Source organism: Passer domesticus, chromosome 10 (assembly GCF_036417665.1).
Source record: "Passer domesticus isolate bPasDom1 chromosome 10, bPasDom1.hap1, whole genome shotgun sequence".
Classification (NCBI taxonomy): Eukaryota; Metazoa; Chordata; class Aves; order Passeriformes; family Passeridae; genus Passer; species Passer domesticus.
The window spans coordinates 7,002,918-7,018,788 of record NC_087483.1 but is presented as its reverse complement, the minus strand read 5'-3'; the positions used below and the strand labels follow the sequence as shown (position 1 = coordinate 7,018,788).

At 58.5% G+C, this 15,871-nt stretch overlaps 2 protein-coding genes across 2 annotated transcripts; both read right to left on the bottom strand.

Annotated features, from left to right (window-relative positions):
- Positions 1 to 2,438: 2,438 nt before the first annotated feature.
- Positions 2,439 to 6,035, bottom strand: LOC135309360 (maestro heat-like repeat-containing protein family member 6). Its single transcript, XM_064435511.1, has 10 exons — positions 5,890 to 6,035; positions 5,497 to 5,681; positions 5,277 to 5,414; positions 4,881 to 4,995; positions 4,580 to 4,717; positions 4,156 to 4,332; positions 3,902 to 4,057; positions 3,650 to 3,751; positions 3,185 to 3,287; positions 2,439 to 2,557 (listed from the first exon to the last, which is right to left on the bottom strand). Exons 1-10 carry the CDS (start codon positions 6,022 to 6,024, stop codon positions 2,439 to 2,441), a joined length of 1,368 nt encoding a protein of 455 aa, XP_064291581.1. The 5' UTR covers positions 6,025 to 6,035.
- A 4,031-nt stretch (positions 6,036 to 10,066) lies between these two features.
- Positions 10,067 to 13,985, bottom strand: LOC135309401 (maestro heat-like repeat-containing protein family member 6). The gene is made up of 10 exons (XM_064435544.1): positions 13,840 to 13,985; positions 13,361 to 13,631; positions 13,141 to 13,278; positions 12,745 to 12,859; positions 12,444 to 12,581; positions 12,020 to 12,196; positions 11,766 to 11,921; positions 11,514 to 11,615; positions 10,715 to 10,771; positions 10,067 to 10,421 (listed from the first exon to the last, which is right to left on the bottom strand). The coding sequence occupies exons 2-9, from the start codon at positions 13,597 to 13,599 to the stop codon at positions 10,751 to 10,753; spliced, it is 1,086 nt and encodes a 361-aa protein (XP_064291614.1). The 5' UTR covers positions 13,600 to 13,631; positions 13,840 to 13,985; the 3' UTR covers positions 10,067 to 10,421; positions 10,715 to 10,750.
- Between the last annotated feature and the right edge of the window lie 1,886 nt (positions 13,986 to 15,871).

The following is a 15,871-nucleotide window of genomic DNA, read 5'->3' as shown; positions in this document are numbered from 1 at the left end:
TGTGTGCCAAGGGATGCACTGAATTTTGTGTGCAAAAATGCAGGGCTTGACAGAGAGGATCGGTGTCTGCACACTGAGGGAAGCCCTTGTATTTGTGAAATGAGCCCAGTAACCCATGCACAGTCACAGGTATGTTATGTGGGAAGGGGATGTGCCTGGGTGAGATCTGCTTGCACAACTATTACAACAGATTCTTTAAATGAACTAACTGGTTCATTGTACTAACAATGAACTAACTATCATGGTACTAACTTCTCTATTTTTATAATTTCACAACCAAAAGTGGATGCGACTTCAACTGCACCACACAAGAACTTCTCTTGAGATTATGCAGAATGCGTACGATGTGTATCACGGAGCGCCCAAATTCCAAACTGGAAGGGACATTGATGTTGTAAAGCAAATGCTGTACCAGCCTAATATAGAATGGCCAGTGGCAGAAGTCAAAAATGCATCTCACAGAGCCTTATGGACACTCAGATCTGCTATCAAAGAAATTCCCGAAATCATCACCAAAATAGAGAAAGAAAGAGAAAATCATGAGTCAGGTGTCTTCTTGTGATGGACAAATCTGGAATCACCAACAGCTCCTCAGATTTTTAGCTTCCTCAGAAAACCAGTTCCAACTTAAACAAAAATTAATCCTCCTCTTAACCATCCTGAACCTATGGATGTGGTAGAAAATTAAAAGAGCAGCATAACAGTACATATGTACTGGGGACTGTCCAGAGGATCTTGCAAAAGAATTTGCATCAGGATAAAGAGGAGAATGAAAGAAGGCCTTTGTTTGACATAAGCACAAGCAATTCACATAAGCAAACAAGTACTTAGCACAGACACAGGTAAGTACTTAGCACCAGTTAGCATGAGAAAAACCTGGCGGGCCTAACTTGACAGGAGAGGGACTTGAAAAAAGCTTTAGACACTTTCTAGCGGAAGAAGGAAGGGCAAGTAGGCAATGAGCCCTGTGCAGGGAAGCCATGAGGAAGAAGTGCCGCATTAGGGCATGGAGACCACTCCGGCCAGTGCCTGGACATCAGCTTCAAGTACAGGAATCTGACAGAAGGTATTTCTAACCCCTGCCTATGCAATCACCTCAGCAGGTTAAAGATGGATGGTATTTTTGATACAATTCCTACATCAACCCACTGAAATTTATACATGCTGAAAATGCATTTTGGTAGGGTGCAGACCCTTGCCCTCCTGCCAGCACAATAAAAGGGCTTTTAGCAGACAATGCATTTGTCTGCGGATTTCTTTGAATCAGGGAGACCCCTCAGGACTGCTGTATCCTGAGGGAGCACGACTGGCCTTGACCTGTTTGTAGCTTCAAAAGCTTCAAATCAGCTGCCTCAGCTTCCAGGGCCTCTCTTGGCCAGCATCCTGACGTGGATGCAGGACTGCTGCGAGGCACTGCTGGCACCCAGCGGGACAGGACCGGCTGTCTCATGTCCACGTAGCAGCCCTCACACAGCCAGGGCCATCCCGAACCCAGACAAAGGCAGACATGTCAGCAGAGAGGAGCAAGGAGCACTGGGCTCCTCTCAGGGGATCTCAGCATGGTGCTCCACTGAGAGGGGCAGGCAGGCCACCCACATTCAGGGCATCCCCTCCATCAGAAGGACATGCATGTTGTCCTTCTCATCCCTCCACCCCACAACCAGGCCTAACATCTCCTCCTCTGGAGTGGAGTTTTTCCTGTTATAACATCATCTCATGCTTGGTCAGCGCGTGAGAAGAGGCTGCAATGGCTTGTGATGCCCCCTCCATGCCAAACACAGCTCCATTGGGTATTGTTCCTCTTTCACAGGTCAATTTCCCATCGATTGACCAATCCATTGTCTCTCTTAATTGTCACATTCCCACCAGTTCACCCATAAGGCTTCCTTCACTGTCTGTTCTTCATTGTCTTGCTGACGTGCACAACAGCAGATCAAATGTGGCAGGGCCTCAGACACGACTTCACTCCTGACACCCAGGCTCCTTGTGCCACTGCTGGCCTTCCGTGTGCTCAGCAAGATCTGTAACCGCACAGGGTTGTGGAACTGCACCTTCAGCACAGGGACCGTGCCAGCCTGACCTGCCCTCGTTCCTGTGCACAAAACACGGCGTGGAAGAGAACGGCAGCAGGGGCCTGTGTGTCCCAGGGCCCTGGATTTGCAGCGCTTCCGCTCCACAGGGATACAGGCAAAATGAAGAAGTCAAACTGTTTATTAATGGCGGGCGAAGCAAAGGGAAGAGCTGGAATGGACCAAAGCGGCGGGGCGGGGGGGGGTGGACACGGTGTGAAAGCTGGAGGGAGGGAGCTATCTACAGGCAGGGAGTTGGCTGAAGCCAGACCAGTGTCCCACAGGCTCCGCTGTACCAATTATCAGCTGTGCGTGGGGTTCCAGTGGCAGTGGAGATGGTGTCCTCTTCAGCATCTCCTGGTGCTATTCTTAGGACACTGATTCACTGGATCCTGAAGATGAACTTAATTCTTCAACTCGACTTGTAAACTGTGCTTGAATATTCCTGCTACAGTGGGATGTACAGCCTTTCTTCCGGGTGTGAATGGCTGGAACAGAGAGGAAGAGAGCCACAGTGAGGGCGCACATCTGAGGGAATCCTATGAGACCCTCCTGCCAAGAGTGTCCCACTCAGCTCTTGCATCGGCCAGAAGAGAGGAAGGGCCAACAGGATCTCCCCCCAAGGGCTACACACGAAGACCCCAGCCCATGTCCCTGAAATCTGTGTGTGGCCTGCTCACACCACCCCACATCCACACAGGGAGCGAAGCTCAGCGCAGCCAGGGCAGGGATTGCAGCTCTCCCCATGAGTCACCAATGTCAGCCCACTGCCCGAACTCACCCTCATTGAGGACCTCGAGGACTTCCTTCTGTCCCCTCATGGATACCCTGGCAGACCCTGTGAAGGCAGAGCCTGTCACGGCGCTGCCAGCGGCACAGCTCCCTGCCAGCGGCGCTGCCAGCGCTGCGGCCACACGCCCTGCTGGCCCGGCAGGGCTCAGCCCGGGCCCTTGCCGCACGCTGCCGCCCAAGGGCACGGCTGCCAGAGGGCGGCAGCAGCGCCCGGGCCAGGCGGGGCTCCACGGCGCCGGGCCCGGATGGCGCTGCCGGGGCAGTGGGCGGGGCTGGGGCCGAGCTGTGGCGGGCCGGGGAGGGAGCCCGGCCTCGTGGCTCACCCATGAACCTGATGGCCGCCTCTCGCAGGGGCTCCTGTGGGCTCTGGAGGTAGCGCTGGGCCCGGCGCAGCTGCTCGGCCGCTCGGCTCGTGTCCTCTGCCAGCTGCAGAGAGCGGCAGCAGGGAAGGCTTGGCGCGGGCGCAGCCCCTGTGGCGGGCGCTCCCTGCGCCCAGCCCCGGCCTCCCCTGCCCGCACAGCCCTGAGGCGCGGCCAGCAGCTGCTGGCGCCGGGCTCCGCAGGGGGCAGAGGGCCGGCTGCTGCCCGAGGAGCCGCGGGGCCGCCCCGCAGCCCCGCCGCGCCGGGGCTCCATGGGCACCCGGCTCGGGCCCACAGCAGCCTGGAGAAGAGCCCGCGCGGCCTCTGGCTGCAGCAGCGGGCAGGGGCACAGCTGCCAGCCCCGCACACTGAGCCCCGCGCTCAGGGGCCTTCTCCAGGCTGAGCCTGGGGCTTCCAGGCCCTTCTTACCAGGCTGGTGCCAAACTTCAACATCTTCTCCCTCTTAAGTAGTTGCTTGAGCTTCCTTCTCCTCAGGAACCTTACCACACAAAGCAGCAATTCACGAGAGGCCTAAAGAGGAGCAGAGACATGGAGCTGCCACCGCAACCCAAAGAACAGGCCTTGCATCCGTGGCAAGACTGGGAGCAGAAGGCTGGAGCCCGGGAGAGGCCAACCAGGAGACCCCTTCCAGGGAGGCATCAGCATCACACAAAACCTCACTTTTGCCACACGCTCGTTCGCATCATGGCAATGAAAGAAGAGTGGCAGCAGGCTCTGTTTCACAATTCTCTTCAGGGGCTTTTTTCCTTTCTTCACTACCAAGTCCATCACCTTGAAGAAGAGGTTTAGGGAGAGCAGCTGCATATGGATGTCGTCCTGGAAGAAAGGAAAATATCTCAACCCCAATTTTTCCAAGCCCACATGGCAAAGTCCTGAAAATCCACAAAATTTCTGGGCAGCAACCGTGGCCTTACACAGTCAAAGAGTGGCAGGAGTGCCTCAGCCAGCTGCGGGGCAGTGGTGCTGGATATCAGGATGTGGTCATTCTCAAGTATATTTGTGAGCACAGAGAGGGTCATGCTGACAACATATCCATCTGCATCACCCAGCAGCTCCACAAGGTTTTTAGACAGACTGCACATTCTTCTGGCCTGTGTGGAACACAAGGCTGAGCTGGGAGGCCATGGACAGCTGCACCGCCAACAGCGCCCGGGCACTGCGACCCCACCCTGCTGCTGCAGGGCCCACAGGCCAAAGGCCTGCCCCAAAGCACTGGGGCAGGTGAGGCAGGAGAGATGGGAGCAGCTGCCTCAGCTGCTGAAGCTCAGCCAAGTCAAATCAACTGCATTCCCCAACCCGACACTGCCCTCACAACTCCAGCCTCTGCCCCCTTCTCACCCTCAAGGGATCCTTGCTGAGCACCATGAGGGCCCTGAGCGCCAGGCGACGCCTCTCCCTGCACTCGCTCTGCAGGCACCTTGACATGATCTCCAGTATGCTGTCACCACATTTACACAAGTCCAAGCACTCAAAGACCTGAAGGGCACAGGGCAGTGACAGGGGACCCGGAACCGCACAGGGCTGGGCCCAGGCAGCAGCACAGGGCACGGGCACGGGCACCGTCCCAGGCAGCTGCGGCTACCAGAGGGCAGAGAGCTGGGAGGCAGCTCAGCGAGGCAGTGCTGGCCACCAGGCTCACCTCCACAAGGAATGCCAGGAAGGGCAGATCCCAGTATGGGTCCGCCCTGTGGAGCTCCTTCAGTAGATGTAATGCAATGAGGGAACAAAAGGGGATAAAGATACGGCGCATCTCCCTGGAAGGAGGAAAAAGGCACCAAGACCTTGAGGTGGGGGGACCAAACCTCTGCCAGGACGGACTCACGGAGGTCTGGTCTTTCCCCAGACTCCCTGGAGGGAATGTGAGCGCTGTGGGAGGTGGTCCCTTTGGGACCCCCTCCTCTCCCAGCCTTTTCCAGTTTCCTTGGCCGTCCCTTGGTGTCAAGGCCCTCTGGCCCATGACCACAGGGACTGTGTGGGGGCACCCGGGCACAGGGCACAAATGTTGAGGGCAGCGTGGAGGAGAAGGGGGTCTCACCTGGCCAGCAGACCCACGGCATAGTGCTGGGTGTGAGCACGCAGCAGCGTGTCCCAGCCACGCTTGCGCTCCACAGCCATCACCTCCTTGTCACACCGCAGGCGGTAGAGCAGAGCCTTCATGGCCTGCACTGCAAACCTGTGTGCAGAGCAAAGCCCAGGTCACACTGGGAGCACTGGCACTGGCCACAAGGGCATGGGAAGGACAGGAGGACTGGGACCTGCTGGGCTTCCTGGGAAGGCGGTGTTCCTCCCGACATGCTTTCCAAAAGTGCCCAGCTTCCTCTGGTGGCATCTGCTGTGTGGTGATGACAATATGGAAGAGCAGAGCCACAAACAGTCGCCCAGAATAAGGGATCATGGCCTTGTGGCATTCAGACACAATCACCCAGATCACCAGAGTTGCCTGCAAAAGAAGCAGCCCCAAACGGCGCTCAGTGCCCAGGTGTCCTTGGGTCAGGGCCCAAGGGCAGATGCAGGGGGAGCAGTGGGCCTGGTGGCCCCTGAGCCTGGCCCTAGCCCAGGTTTCAGCCCAGTGACTGAGGCAGGGAGAGGATGGAGAGCTGCTGGAGAGGCAGCCGGGGGCTGAGAAGAGACCAGTTCCAGCAACTCACAGCCAGGGCAAAGACATCTGTGTCATCCCCATCGGAGGTGGATGCGCTGTGCACAGGCCAGTCCTCCATCACACACAGCAGTGTTGGCAGCACTTTCTCCAGTGCTGGTCCCACTGATCCTATGCTTTTCCACATGATTGCAGCAGCTCTGTGGGATCAGGGCTCTGTGTCAGGGGTGTCTCAGTCACAGTACCATGCCCTGTGCAGCTGTGGGGGCACAGGTGACAGAGCCCCGGTGCCCTGAGGGGCAGGGAAGGAGCATTGGCAGCAGGCTGGGCAAAGAGAGGGGCCCGAGGGTCCTGGAGCTCTCTGCCTGTCTGGCAGAGCCCATTGGACAGGCTGTGATGGGCCACGGGCCCTAAAGGCTGGTGAGCCCTGAGCTCTCAAGGCATGTGGGCCCCGTACCTGTCACACGTTGGGGCACAGCACAGGAGGGTCAGCACCACGTCAACAGGATGTTTCTCAGCCAGCCTCACAATGTCAGTTTGCAGCCTGGCATCCACAGTGTCATGGGACACCAGCCTCTGGTGGATGTTCCTTACAATGGCTGGCACCTGGAAAAGGCATGGGAGAGACTTGGAGCGCTGTCCAGCGGCTGCAATTTCTCCAGCTTCCCCCAAGAAGTACTTCCCTTCCCGCCACGCTGTGCTGGCCTCAAAGCCTGAGGGGCCCCAGTGACAATGGCTTGAGGGGACACACGGTCCTGGGAGGCCTCCAGGCCTGACCCCGGGCTGCTTACCTGCTGCTGAGAAGGAACAGCACTCTCCTCGAAAAATTCCATAGGGGCAGTATGAATAACAGTGGGGGCGGGTGAGGTGCCAGTATTTGTCATGCCCTCACTCTCTTCAATGTCACTGTTTGTGATGACTGCATCCTCAGTCATTGTTGTGAGAAGAGCCTTTGCCCAGATTTCAGTCTCTGAGGTGTCCAAGTCTTCTGGGAGCTCAGCTGAATCCAGGCTGACATCAGGCTCTGCCTGGAGCTCGGTCAGCCCGGAGTCAGGCTTGGCGGGGCCCTCAGCTGCACTGCTCCCGGTCTCTCTGCGCTGAATGCGCAGAAACTTCCAGAACATCTGCGGGAGAACAAAGGACAGGGAATCCAAGGACGATCCATGGCATGCTTCAAGCGTAGTGCTCGGCTGAGCAGGGACAGCAGGCCCAGCCCCTGGCTGGGATGGCTGCAGGTACCTTCAGGGTTCTGTGGAAGCGGCCATGGCCGGGTTTCTGCGCTTGTGTCCCGTCCAGGGATGCATCTGGCAAAGAGCGAGCGCAGCCAGAGCTGAGGGGCTGCGGGAGAGGCCGGAGAACACAGCCCAGCCCTGCGCTCCCAGGCAGGGACAGCCCCGGGATGCCCCAGGGGGATGGAGCACGGCCACTGCGGGGTGTCTGCCCTGCCCCGCTTCCCTCCTGTCCATGGGCATGTCCCCAGGGGATGGGATGGGATGGCATGGGATGGGATGGCATGGGATGGCATGGGATGGGATGGCATGGGATGGGCCCACACTGGCTGCCAGCCGTCAGCCCTGTGGCCCAGCTCTGCCACTCACCATCCTGCAGTGTCTGGATCCGCTCCGGCTCTTCAGGCTGTTGTGCTGGGGTAGCTGCAGGGCCTTTTTTATTTTTCCCCCTGAACACCTTCAACAGGCCAGGAAATCTGCCAGCCATTGCAGCATCCAGCCTTGAAGGCACCTTCAAGAGAGTATCCTCAGGATATTGCCAGGTCAGCAATTGCAGTTGTGCCTTGAAGGCACCTGAGTCAGAGAAGCCTCAGGAAAGGTGTAGGACAGCAAGTCCTGCACTCTGGTCTTGAGGGCTCCTGCCACAATGACAGAGATTCCTCAAAATGATTCAGGTCACCAAATGCCACAGTCTGGCCACGAGGCCAGCAGCAGGAACAACGCCACAGAAAAGCTCCGGGTCGGACACGAACGAGTGCGCTGTGTGGGGGCTCCTCACAGCACCGCTCTGTCCTGTCCTGTCCCGGCGCCTGCTCTGTGCACTGTGCCGTGCTCTTGTCGCTGCCAGCTCCTATGTCACCACGTGTCACAAAGGACACACTGTTCCATTCCATGCCAGGGTGACCGTGCTGCAGGTGTCACAAAGGGCCCTTGCACACACTGCCACCTGCCCTGGGGCCATGCCCAGCCCACCCAAAGTGGCCCTGGTTGGAAGGAATCCCTGGCCCCAAGTGTCTAAGGCAGCCCGAAAGGATCTTTAGGAAAGGCTCAGCCCATCAGCAAATACTGCCCTGCTTTGTGGTCTCAGGGCAATTAAGAATCCTCAGTTGATGAAAGCTTTACTTTCCCATTGCTCAACTCAAGTAGTTCCAAAATTTGCAAACATCTCAAATGAACGGCGATGGCCGGAGAATGTGAATGGTTTGGAAGTTTGTTCCCATCTCTGGCAGAAGCAACTCATTTGCCTTAACATCATCCACTGAGAGTCACTTTACAAAACATAACACGATACAGAGGCAAATACAAGGCCATTCTTTGGTTTGCAAGTGGTTTCCGATGAACGGATTATAATATTCTAATTCTTTTGAGGATTAAAAGCTCCTAAGAAATGCAAGTACATTCCCTATTACAAAAATAACCAAAACAAATGAGTAGATGGCAAAAGGGCCAATCTTGCCCAGTGCATATAACTAAGTTGCCAATAAATTACAGTTCTCCCTTCTTGTTCCCTGCAGGAGAATCAAGAAATAGTCACAGCTATTCTTTTTGCCCTCCATAACCAAAGCTGGGCCAAGGCACACATGCTGCCTCCAAAGTGACTCAAATTCCAGCCGAGACCTCTCACCTTCCAGACAACTCCTTCCCCAACATGCCCCCCAACACCAACCCCCCAAACACCCGCACAGGAGCCCTCAACACCCCGCCAGCACCCCCAGCTGTCCCCGTCCCTCCGCAGAGCTTTCCCAGCCTCCAGCAGACCCCCTGGTTCCCTGCACGTGCCGTGGGATGGCACTCAGGAGGATCTGCTCCAAGGCCTTGCCCATCAGCAAGCTCAGGCTGCCAGGCCCATGGTTCCTGGCTCATCCTTCCCAGGGAGCCTTCCTGAGCACGGCTGTTCCGTTGGCACATTCGTGCTCGGCTGGGACTTCTCCACTCAGCCAGGGCTGCTGCTAAAGGATGGAGAGCAGCCTGGCAATCTCTTTCTCCAGCTGCCTCTTTCCTCTTGGCGGAGGTAGAACATTCCACAGGAAAGCAGCTGGTGCCACAAGGAGTGGGTGGCATCAGGCCACTCTTGGGAGACCCCTCAGGACTGCTGTATCCTGAGGGAGCACGACTGGCCTAGACCTGTTTGTAGCAGCAAAAGCTTCAAATCATGTGCCTCAGCTTCCAGGGCCTCTCTTGGCCAGCATCCTGACGTGGATGCAGGACTGCTGCGAGGCACTGCTGGCACCCAGCGGCACAGGACCGGCTGTCTCATATCCACGTAGCAGCCCTCACACAGCCAGGGCCATCCCGAACCCAGACAAAGGCTGACGTGTCAGCAGAGAGGAGCAAGGAGCACTGGGCTCCTCTCAGGGGATCTCAGCATGGTGCTCCACTGGGAGGGGCAGGCAGGCCACCCACATTCAGGGCATCCCCTCCATCAGAAGGACATGCATGTTGTCCCTCTCATCCCTCCACCCCACAACCAGGCCTGACATCTCCTCCTCTGGAGCGGAGTTTTTCCTGTTATAACGTCGTCTCATGCTCGGTCAGCGCGTGAGAAGAGGCTGCAATGGCTTGTGATGCCCCCTCCATGCCAAACACAGCTCCATTGGGTATTGTTCCTCTTTCACAGGTCAATTTCCCATCGATTGACCAATCCATTGTCTCTCTTAAGGGTCACATTCCCACCAGTTCACCCATAAGGCTTCCTTCACTGTCTGTTCTTCATTGTCTTGCTGACGTGCACAACAGCAGATCAAATGTGGCAGGGCCTCAGACACGACTTCACTCCTGACACCCAGGCTCCTTGTGCCACTGCTGGCCTTCCGTGTGCTCAGCAAGATCTGTAACCGCACAGGGTTGTGGAACTGCACCTTCAGCACAGGGACCGTGCCAGCCTGACCTGCCCTCGTTCCTGTGCACAAAACACGGCGTGGAAGAGAACGGCAGCAGGGGCCTGTGTGTCCCAGGGCCCCGCATTTGCGGCGCTTCAGCTCCACAGGGATGCAGGCAAAATGAAGAAGCCAAACTGTTTATTAATGGCAGGCGAAGCAAAGGGATGAACTGGAATGGACCAAAGCGGGGAGGGTCGACACGGTGTGAAAGCTGGAGGGAGGGAGCTATCTACAGGCAGGGAGTTGGCTGAAGCCAGACCAGTGTCCCACAGGCTCCGCTGTACCAATTATCAGCTGTGCGTGGGGTTCCAGTGGCAGTGGAGATGGTGTCCTCTTCAGCATCTCCTGGTGCTATTCTTAGGACACTGATTCACTGGATCCTGAAGATGAACTTAATTCTTCAACTCGACTTGTAAACTGTGCTTGAATATTCCTGCTACAGTGGGATGTACAGCCTTTCTTCCGGGTGTGAATGGCTGGAACAGAGAGGAAGAGAGCCACAGTGAGGGCGCACATCTGCGGGAATCCTAGGAGACCCTCCTGCCAAGAGTGTCCCACTCAGCTCTTGCATCGGCCAGAAGAGAGGAAGGGCCAACAGGATCTCCCCCCAAGGGCTACACACGAAGACCCCAGCCCATGTCCCTGAAATCTGTGTGTGGCCTGCTCACACCACCCCACATCCACACAGGGAGCGAAGCTCAGCGCAGCCAGGGCAGGGATTGCAGCTCTCCCCATGAGTCACCAATGTCAGCCCACTGCCCGAACTCACCCTCATTGAGGACCTCGAGGACTTCCTTCTGTCCCCTCATGGATACCCTGGCAGACCCTGTGAAGGCAGAGCCTGTCACGGCGCTGCCAGCGGCACAGCTCCCTGCCAGCGGCGCTGCCAGCGCTGCGGCCACACGCCCTGCTGGCCCGGCAGGGCTCAGCCCGGGCCCTTGCCGCACGCTGCCGCCCAAGGGCACGGCTGCCAGAGGGCGGCAGCAGCGCCCGGGCCAGGCGGGGCTCCACGGCGCCGGGCCCGGATGGCGCTGCCGGGGCAGTGGGCGGGGCTGGGGCCGAGCTGTGGCGGGCCGGGGAGGGAGCCCGGCCTCAGGGCTCACCCATGAACCTGATGGCCGCCTCTCGCAGGGGCTCCTGTGGGCTCTGGAGGTAGAGCTGGGCCCGGCGCAGCTGCTCGGCCGCTCGGCTCGTGTCCTCTGCCAGCTGCAGAGAGCGGCAGCAGGGAAGGCTTGGCGCGGGCTCAGCCCCTGTGGCGGGTGCTCCCTGCGCCCAGCCCCGGCCTCCCCTGCCCGCACAGCCCTGAGGCGCGGCCAGCAGCCGCTGGCGCCGGGCTCCGCAGGGGGCAGAGGGCCGGCTGCTGCCCGGGGAGCCGCGGGGCCGCCCCGCAGCCCCGCCGCGCCGGGGCTCCATGGGCACCCGGCTCGGGCCCACAGCAGCCTGGAGAAGAGCCCGCGCGGCCTCTGGCTGCAGCAGCGGGCAGGGGCACAGCTGCCAGCCCCGCACACTGAGCCCCGCGCTCAGGGGCCTTCTCCAGGCTGAGCCTGGGGCTTCCAGGCCCTTCTTACCAGGCTGGTGCCAAACTTCAACATCTTCTCCCTCTTAAGTAGTTGCTTGAGCTTCCTTCTCCTCAGGAACCTTACCACACAAAGCAGCAATTCACGAGAGGCCTAAAGAGGAGCAGAGACATGGAGCTGCCACCGCAACCCAAAGAACAGGCCTTGCATCCGTGGCAAGACTGGGAGCAGAAGGCTGGAGCCCGGGAGAGGACAACCAGGAGACCCCTTCCAGGGAGGCATCAGCATCACACAAAACCTCACTTTTGCCACACGCTCGTTCGCATCATGGCAATGAAAGAAGAGTGGCAGCAGGCTCTGTTTCACAATTCTCTTCAGGGGCTTTTTTCCTTTCTTCACTACCAAGTCCATCACCTTGAAGAAGAGGTTTAGGGAGAGCAGCTGCATATGGATGTCGTCCTGGAAGAAAGGAAAATATCTCAACCCCAATTTTTCCAAGCCCACATGGCAAAGTCCTGAAAATCCACAAAATTTCTGGGCAGCAACCGTGGCCTTACACAGTCAAAGAGTGGCAGGAGTGCCTCAGCCAGCTGCGGGGCAGTGGTGCTGGATATCAGGATGTGGTCATTCTCAAGTATATTTGTGAGCACAGAGAGGGTCATGCTGACAACATATCCATCTGCATCACCCAGCAGCTCCACAAGGTTTTTAGACAGACTGCACATTCTTCTGGCCTGTGTGGAACACAAGGCTGAGCTGGGAGGCCATGGACAGCTGCACCGCCAACAGCGCCCGGGCACTGCGACCCCACCCTGCTGCTGCAGGGCCCACAGGCCAAAGGCCTGCCCCAAAGCACTGGGGCAGGTGAGGCAGGAGAGATGGGAGCAGCTGCCTCAGCTGCTGAAGCTCAGCCAAGTCAAATCAACTGCATTCCCCAACCCGACACTGCCCTCACAACTCCAGCCTCTGCCCCCTTCTCACCCTCAAGGGATCCTTGCTGAGCACCATGAGGGCCCTGAGCGCCAGGCGACGCCTCTCCCTGCACTCGCTCTGCAGGCACCTTGACATGATCTCCAGTATGCTGTCACCACATTTACACAAGTCCAAGCACTCAAAGACCTGAAGGGCACAGGGCAGTGACAGGGGACCCGGAACCGCACAGGGCTGGGCCCAGGCAGCAGCACAGGGCACGGGCACGGGCACCGTCCCAGGCAGCTGCGGCTACCAGAGGGCAGAGAGCTGGGAGGCAGCTCAGCGAGGCAGTGCTGGCCACCAGGCTCACCTCCACAAGGAATGCCAGGAAGGGCAGATCCCAGTATGGGTCCGCCCTGTGGAGCTCCTTCAGTAGATGTAATGCAATGAGGGAACAAAAGGGGATAAAGATACGGCGCATCTCCCTGGAAGGAGGAAAAAGGCACCAAGACCTTGAGGTGGGGGGACCAAACCTCTGCCAGGACGGACTCACGGAGGTCTGGTCTTTCCCCAGACTCCCTGGAGGGAATGTGAGCGCTGTGGGAGGTGGTCCCTTTGGGACCCCCTCCTCTCCCAGCCTTTTCCAGTTTCCTTGGCCGTCCCTCGGTGTCAAGGCCCTCTGGCCCATGACCACAGGGACTGTGTGGGGGCACCCGGGCACAGGGCACAAATGTTGAGGGCAGCGTGGAGGAGAAGGGGGTCTCACCTGGCCAGCAGACCCACGGCATAGTGCTGGGTGTGAGCACGCAGCAGCGTGTCCCAGCCACGCTTGCGCTCCACAGCCATCACCTCCTTGTCACACCGCAGGCGGTAGAGCAGAGCCTTCATGGCCTGCACTGCAAACCTGTGTGCAGAGCAAAGCCCAGGTCACACTGGGAGCACTGGCACTGGCCACAAGGGCATGGGAAGGACAGGAGGACTGGGACCTGCTGGGCTTCCTGGGAAGGCGGTGTTCCTCCCGACATGCTTTCCAAAAGTGCCCAGCTTCCTCTGGTGGCATCTGCTGTGTGGTGATGACAATATGGAAGAGCAGAGCCACAAACAGTCGCATGCTTTCCAAAAGTGCCCAGCTTCCTCTGGTGGCATCTGCTGTGTGGTGATGACAATATGGAAGAGCAGAGCCACAAACAGTCGCCCAGAATAAGGGATCATGGCCTTGTGGCATTCAGACACAATCACCCAGATCACCAGAGTTGCCTGCAAAAGAAGCAGCCCCAAACGGCGCTCAGTGCCCAGGTGTCCTTGGGTCAGGGCCCAAGGGCAGATGCAGGGGGAGCAGTGGGCCTGGTGGCCCCTGAGCCTGGCCCTAGCCCAGGTTTCAGCCCAGTGACTGAGGCAGGGAGAGGATGGAGAGCTGCTGGAGAGGCAGCCGGGGGCTGAGAAGAGACCAGTTCCAGCAACTCACAGCCAGGGCAAAGACATCTGTGTCATCCCCATCGGAGGTGGATGCGCTGTGCACAGGCCAGTCCTCCATCACACACAGCAGTGTTGGCAGCACTTTCTCCAGTGCTGGTCCCACTGATCCTATGCTTTTCCACATGATTGCAGCAGCTCTGTGGGATCAGGGCTCTGTGTCAGGGGTGTCTCAGTCACAGTACCATGCCCTGTGCAGCTGTGGGGGCACAGGTGACAGAGCCCCGGTGCCCTGAGGGGCAGGGAAGGAGCATTGGCAGCAGGCTGGGCAAAGAGAGGGGCCCGAGGGTCCTGGAGCTCTCTGCCTGTCTGGCAGAGCCCATTGGACAGGCTGTGATGGGCCACGGGCCCTAAAGGCTGGTGAGCCCTGAGCTCTCAAGGCATGTGGGCCCCGTACCTGTCACACGTTGGGGCACAGCACAGGAGGGTCAGCACCACGTCAACAGGATGTTTCTCAGCCAGCCTCACAATGTCAGTTTGCAGCCTGGCATCCACAGTGTCATGGGACACCAGCCTCTGGTGGATGTTCCTTACAATGGCTGGCACCTGGAAAAGGCATGGGAGAGACTTGGAGCGCTGTCCAGCGGCTGCAATTTCTCCAGCTTCCCCCAAGAAGTACTTCCCTTCCCGCCACGCTGTGCTGGCCTCAAAGCCTGAGGGGCCCCAGTGACAATGGCTTGAGGGGACACACGGTCCTGGGAGGCCTCCAGGCCTGACCCCGGGCTGCTTACCTGCTGCTGAGAAGGAACAGCACTCTCCTCGAAAAATTCCATAGGGGCAGTATGAATAACAGTGGGGGCGGGTGAGGTGCCAGTATTTGTCATGCCCTCACTCTCTTCAATGTCACTGTTTGTGATGACTGCATCCTCAGTCATTGTTGTGAGAAGAGCCTTTGCCCAGATTTCAGTCTCTGAGGTGTCCAAGTCTTCTGGGAGCTCAGCTGAATCCAGGCTGACATCAGGCTCTGCCTGGAGCTCGGTCAGCCCGGAGTCAGGCTTGGCGGGGCCCTCAGCTGCACTGCTCCCGGTCTCTCTGCGCTGAATGAGCAGAAACTTCCGGAACATCTGCGGGAGAACAAAGGACAGGGAATCCAGGGACGATCCATGGCATGCTTCAAGCGTAGTGCTCGGCTGAGCAGGGACAGCAGGCCCAGCCCCTGGCTGGGATGGCTGCAGGTACCTCCAGGGTTCTGTGGAAGCGGCCATGGCCGGGTTTCTGCGCTTGTGTCCCGTCCAGGGATGCATCTGGCAAAGAGCGAGCGCAGCCAGAGCTGAGGGGCTGCGGGAGAGGCCGGAGAACACAGCCCAGCCCTGCGCTCCCAGGCAGGGACAGCTCCGGGATGCCCCAGGGGGATGGAGCACGGCCACTGCGGGGTGTCTGCCCTGCCCCGCTTCCCTCCTGTCCATGGGCATGTCCCCAGGGGATGGGATGGGATGGCATGGGATGGGATGGCATGGGATGGCATGGGATGGGATGGCATGGGATGGGCCCACACTGGCTGCCAGCCATCAGCCCTGTGGCCCAGCTCTGCCACTCACCATCCTGCAGTGTCTGGATCCGCTCCGGCTCTTCAGGCTGTTGTGCTGGGGTAGCTGCAGGGCCTTTTTTATTTTTCCCCCTGAACACCTTCAACAGGCCAGGAAATCTGCCAGCCATTGCAGCATCCAGCCTTGAAGGCACCTTCAAGAGAGTATCCTCAGGATATTGCCAGGTCAGCAATTGCAGTTGTGCCTTGAAGGCACCTGAGTCAGAGAAGCCTCAGGAAAGGTGTAGGACAGCAAGTCCTGCACTCTGGTCTTGAGGGCTCCTGCCACAATGACAGAGATTCCTCAAAATGATTCAGGTCACCAAATGCCACAGTCTGGCCACGAGGCCAGCAGCAGGAACAACGCCACAGAAAAGCTCCGGGTCGGACACGAACGAGTGCGCTGTGTGGGGGCTCCTCACAGCACCGCTCTGTCCTGTCCTGTCCCGGCGCCTGCTCTGTGCACTGTGCCGTGCTCTTGTCGCTGCCAGCTCCTATG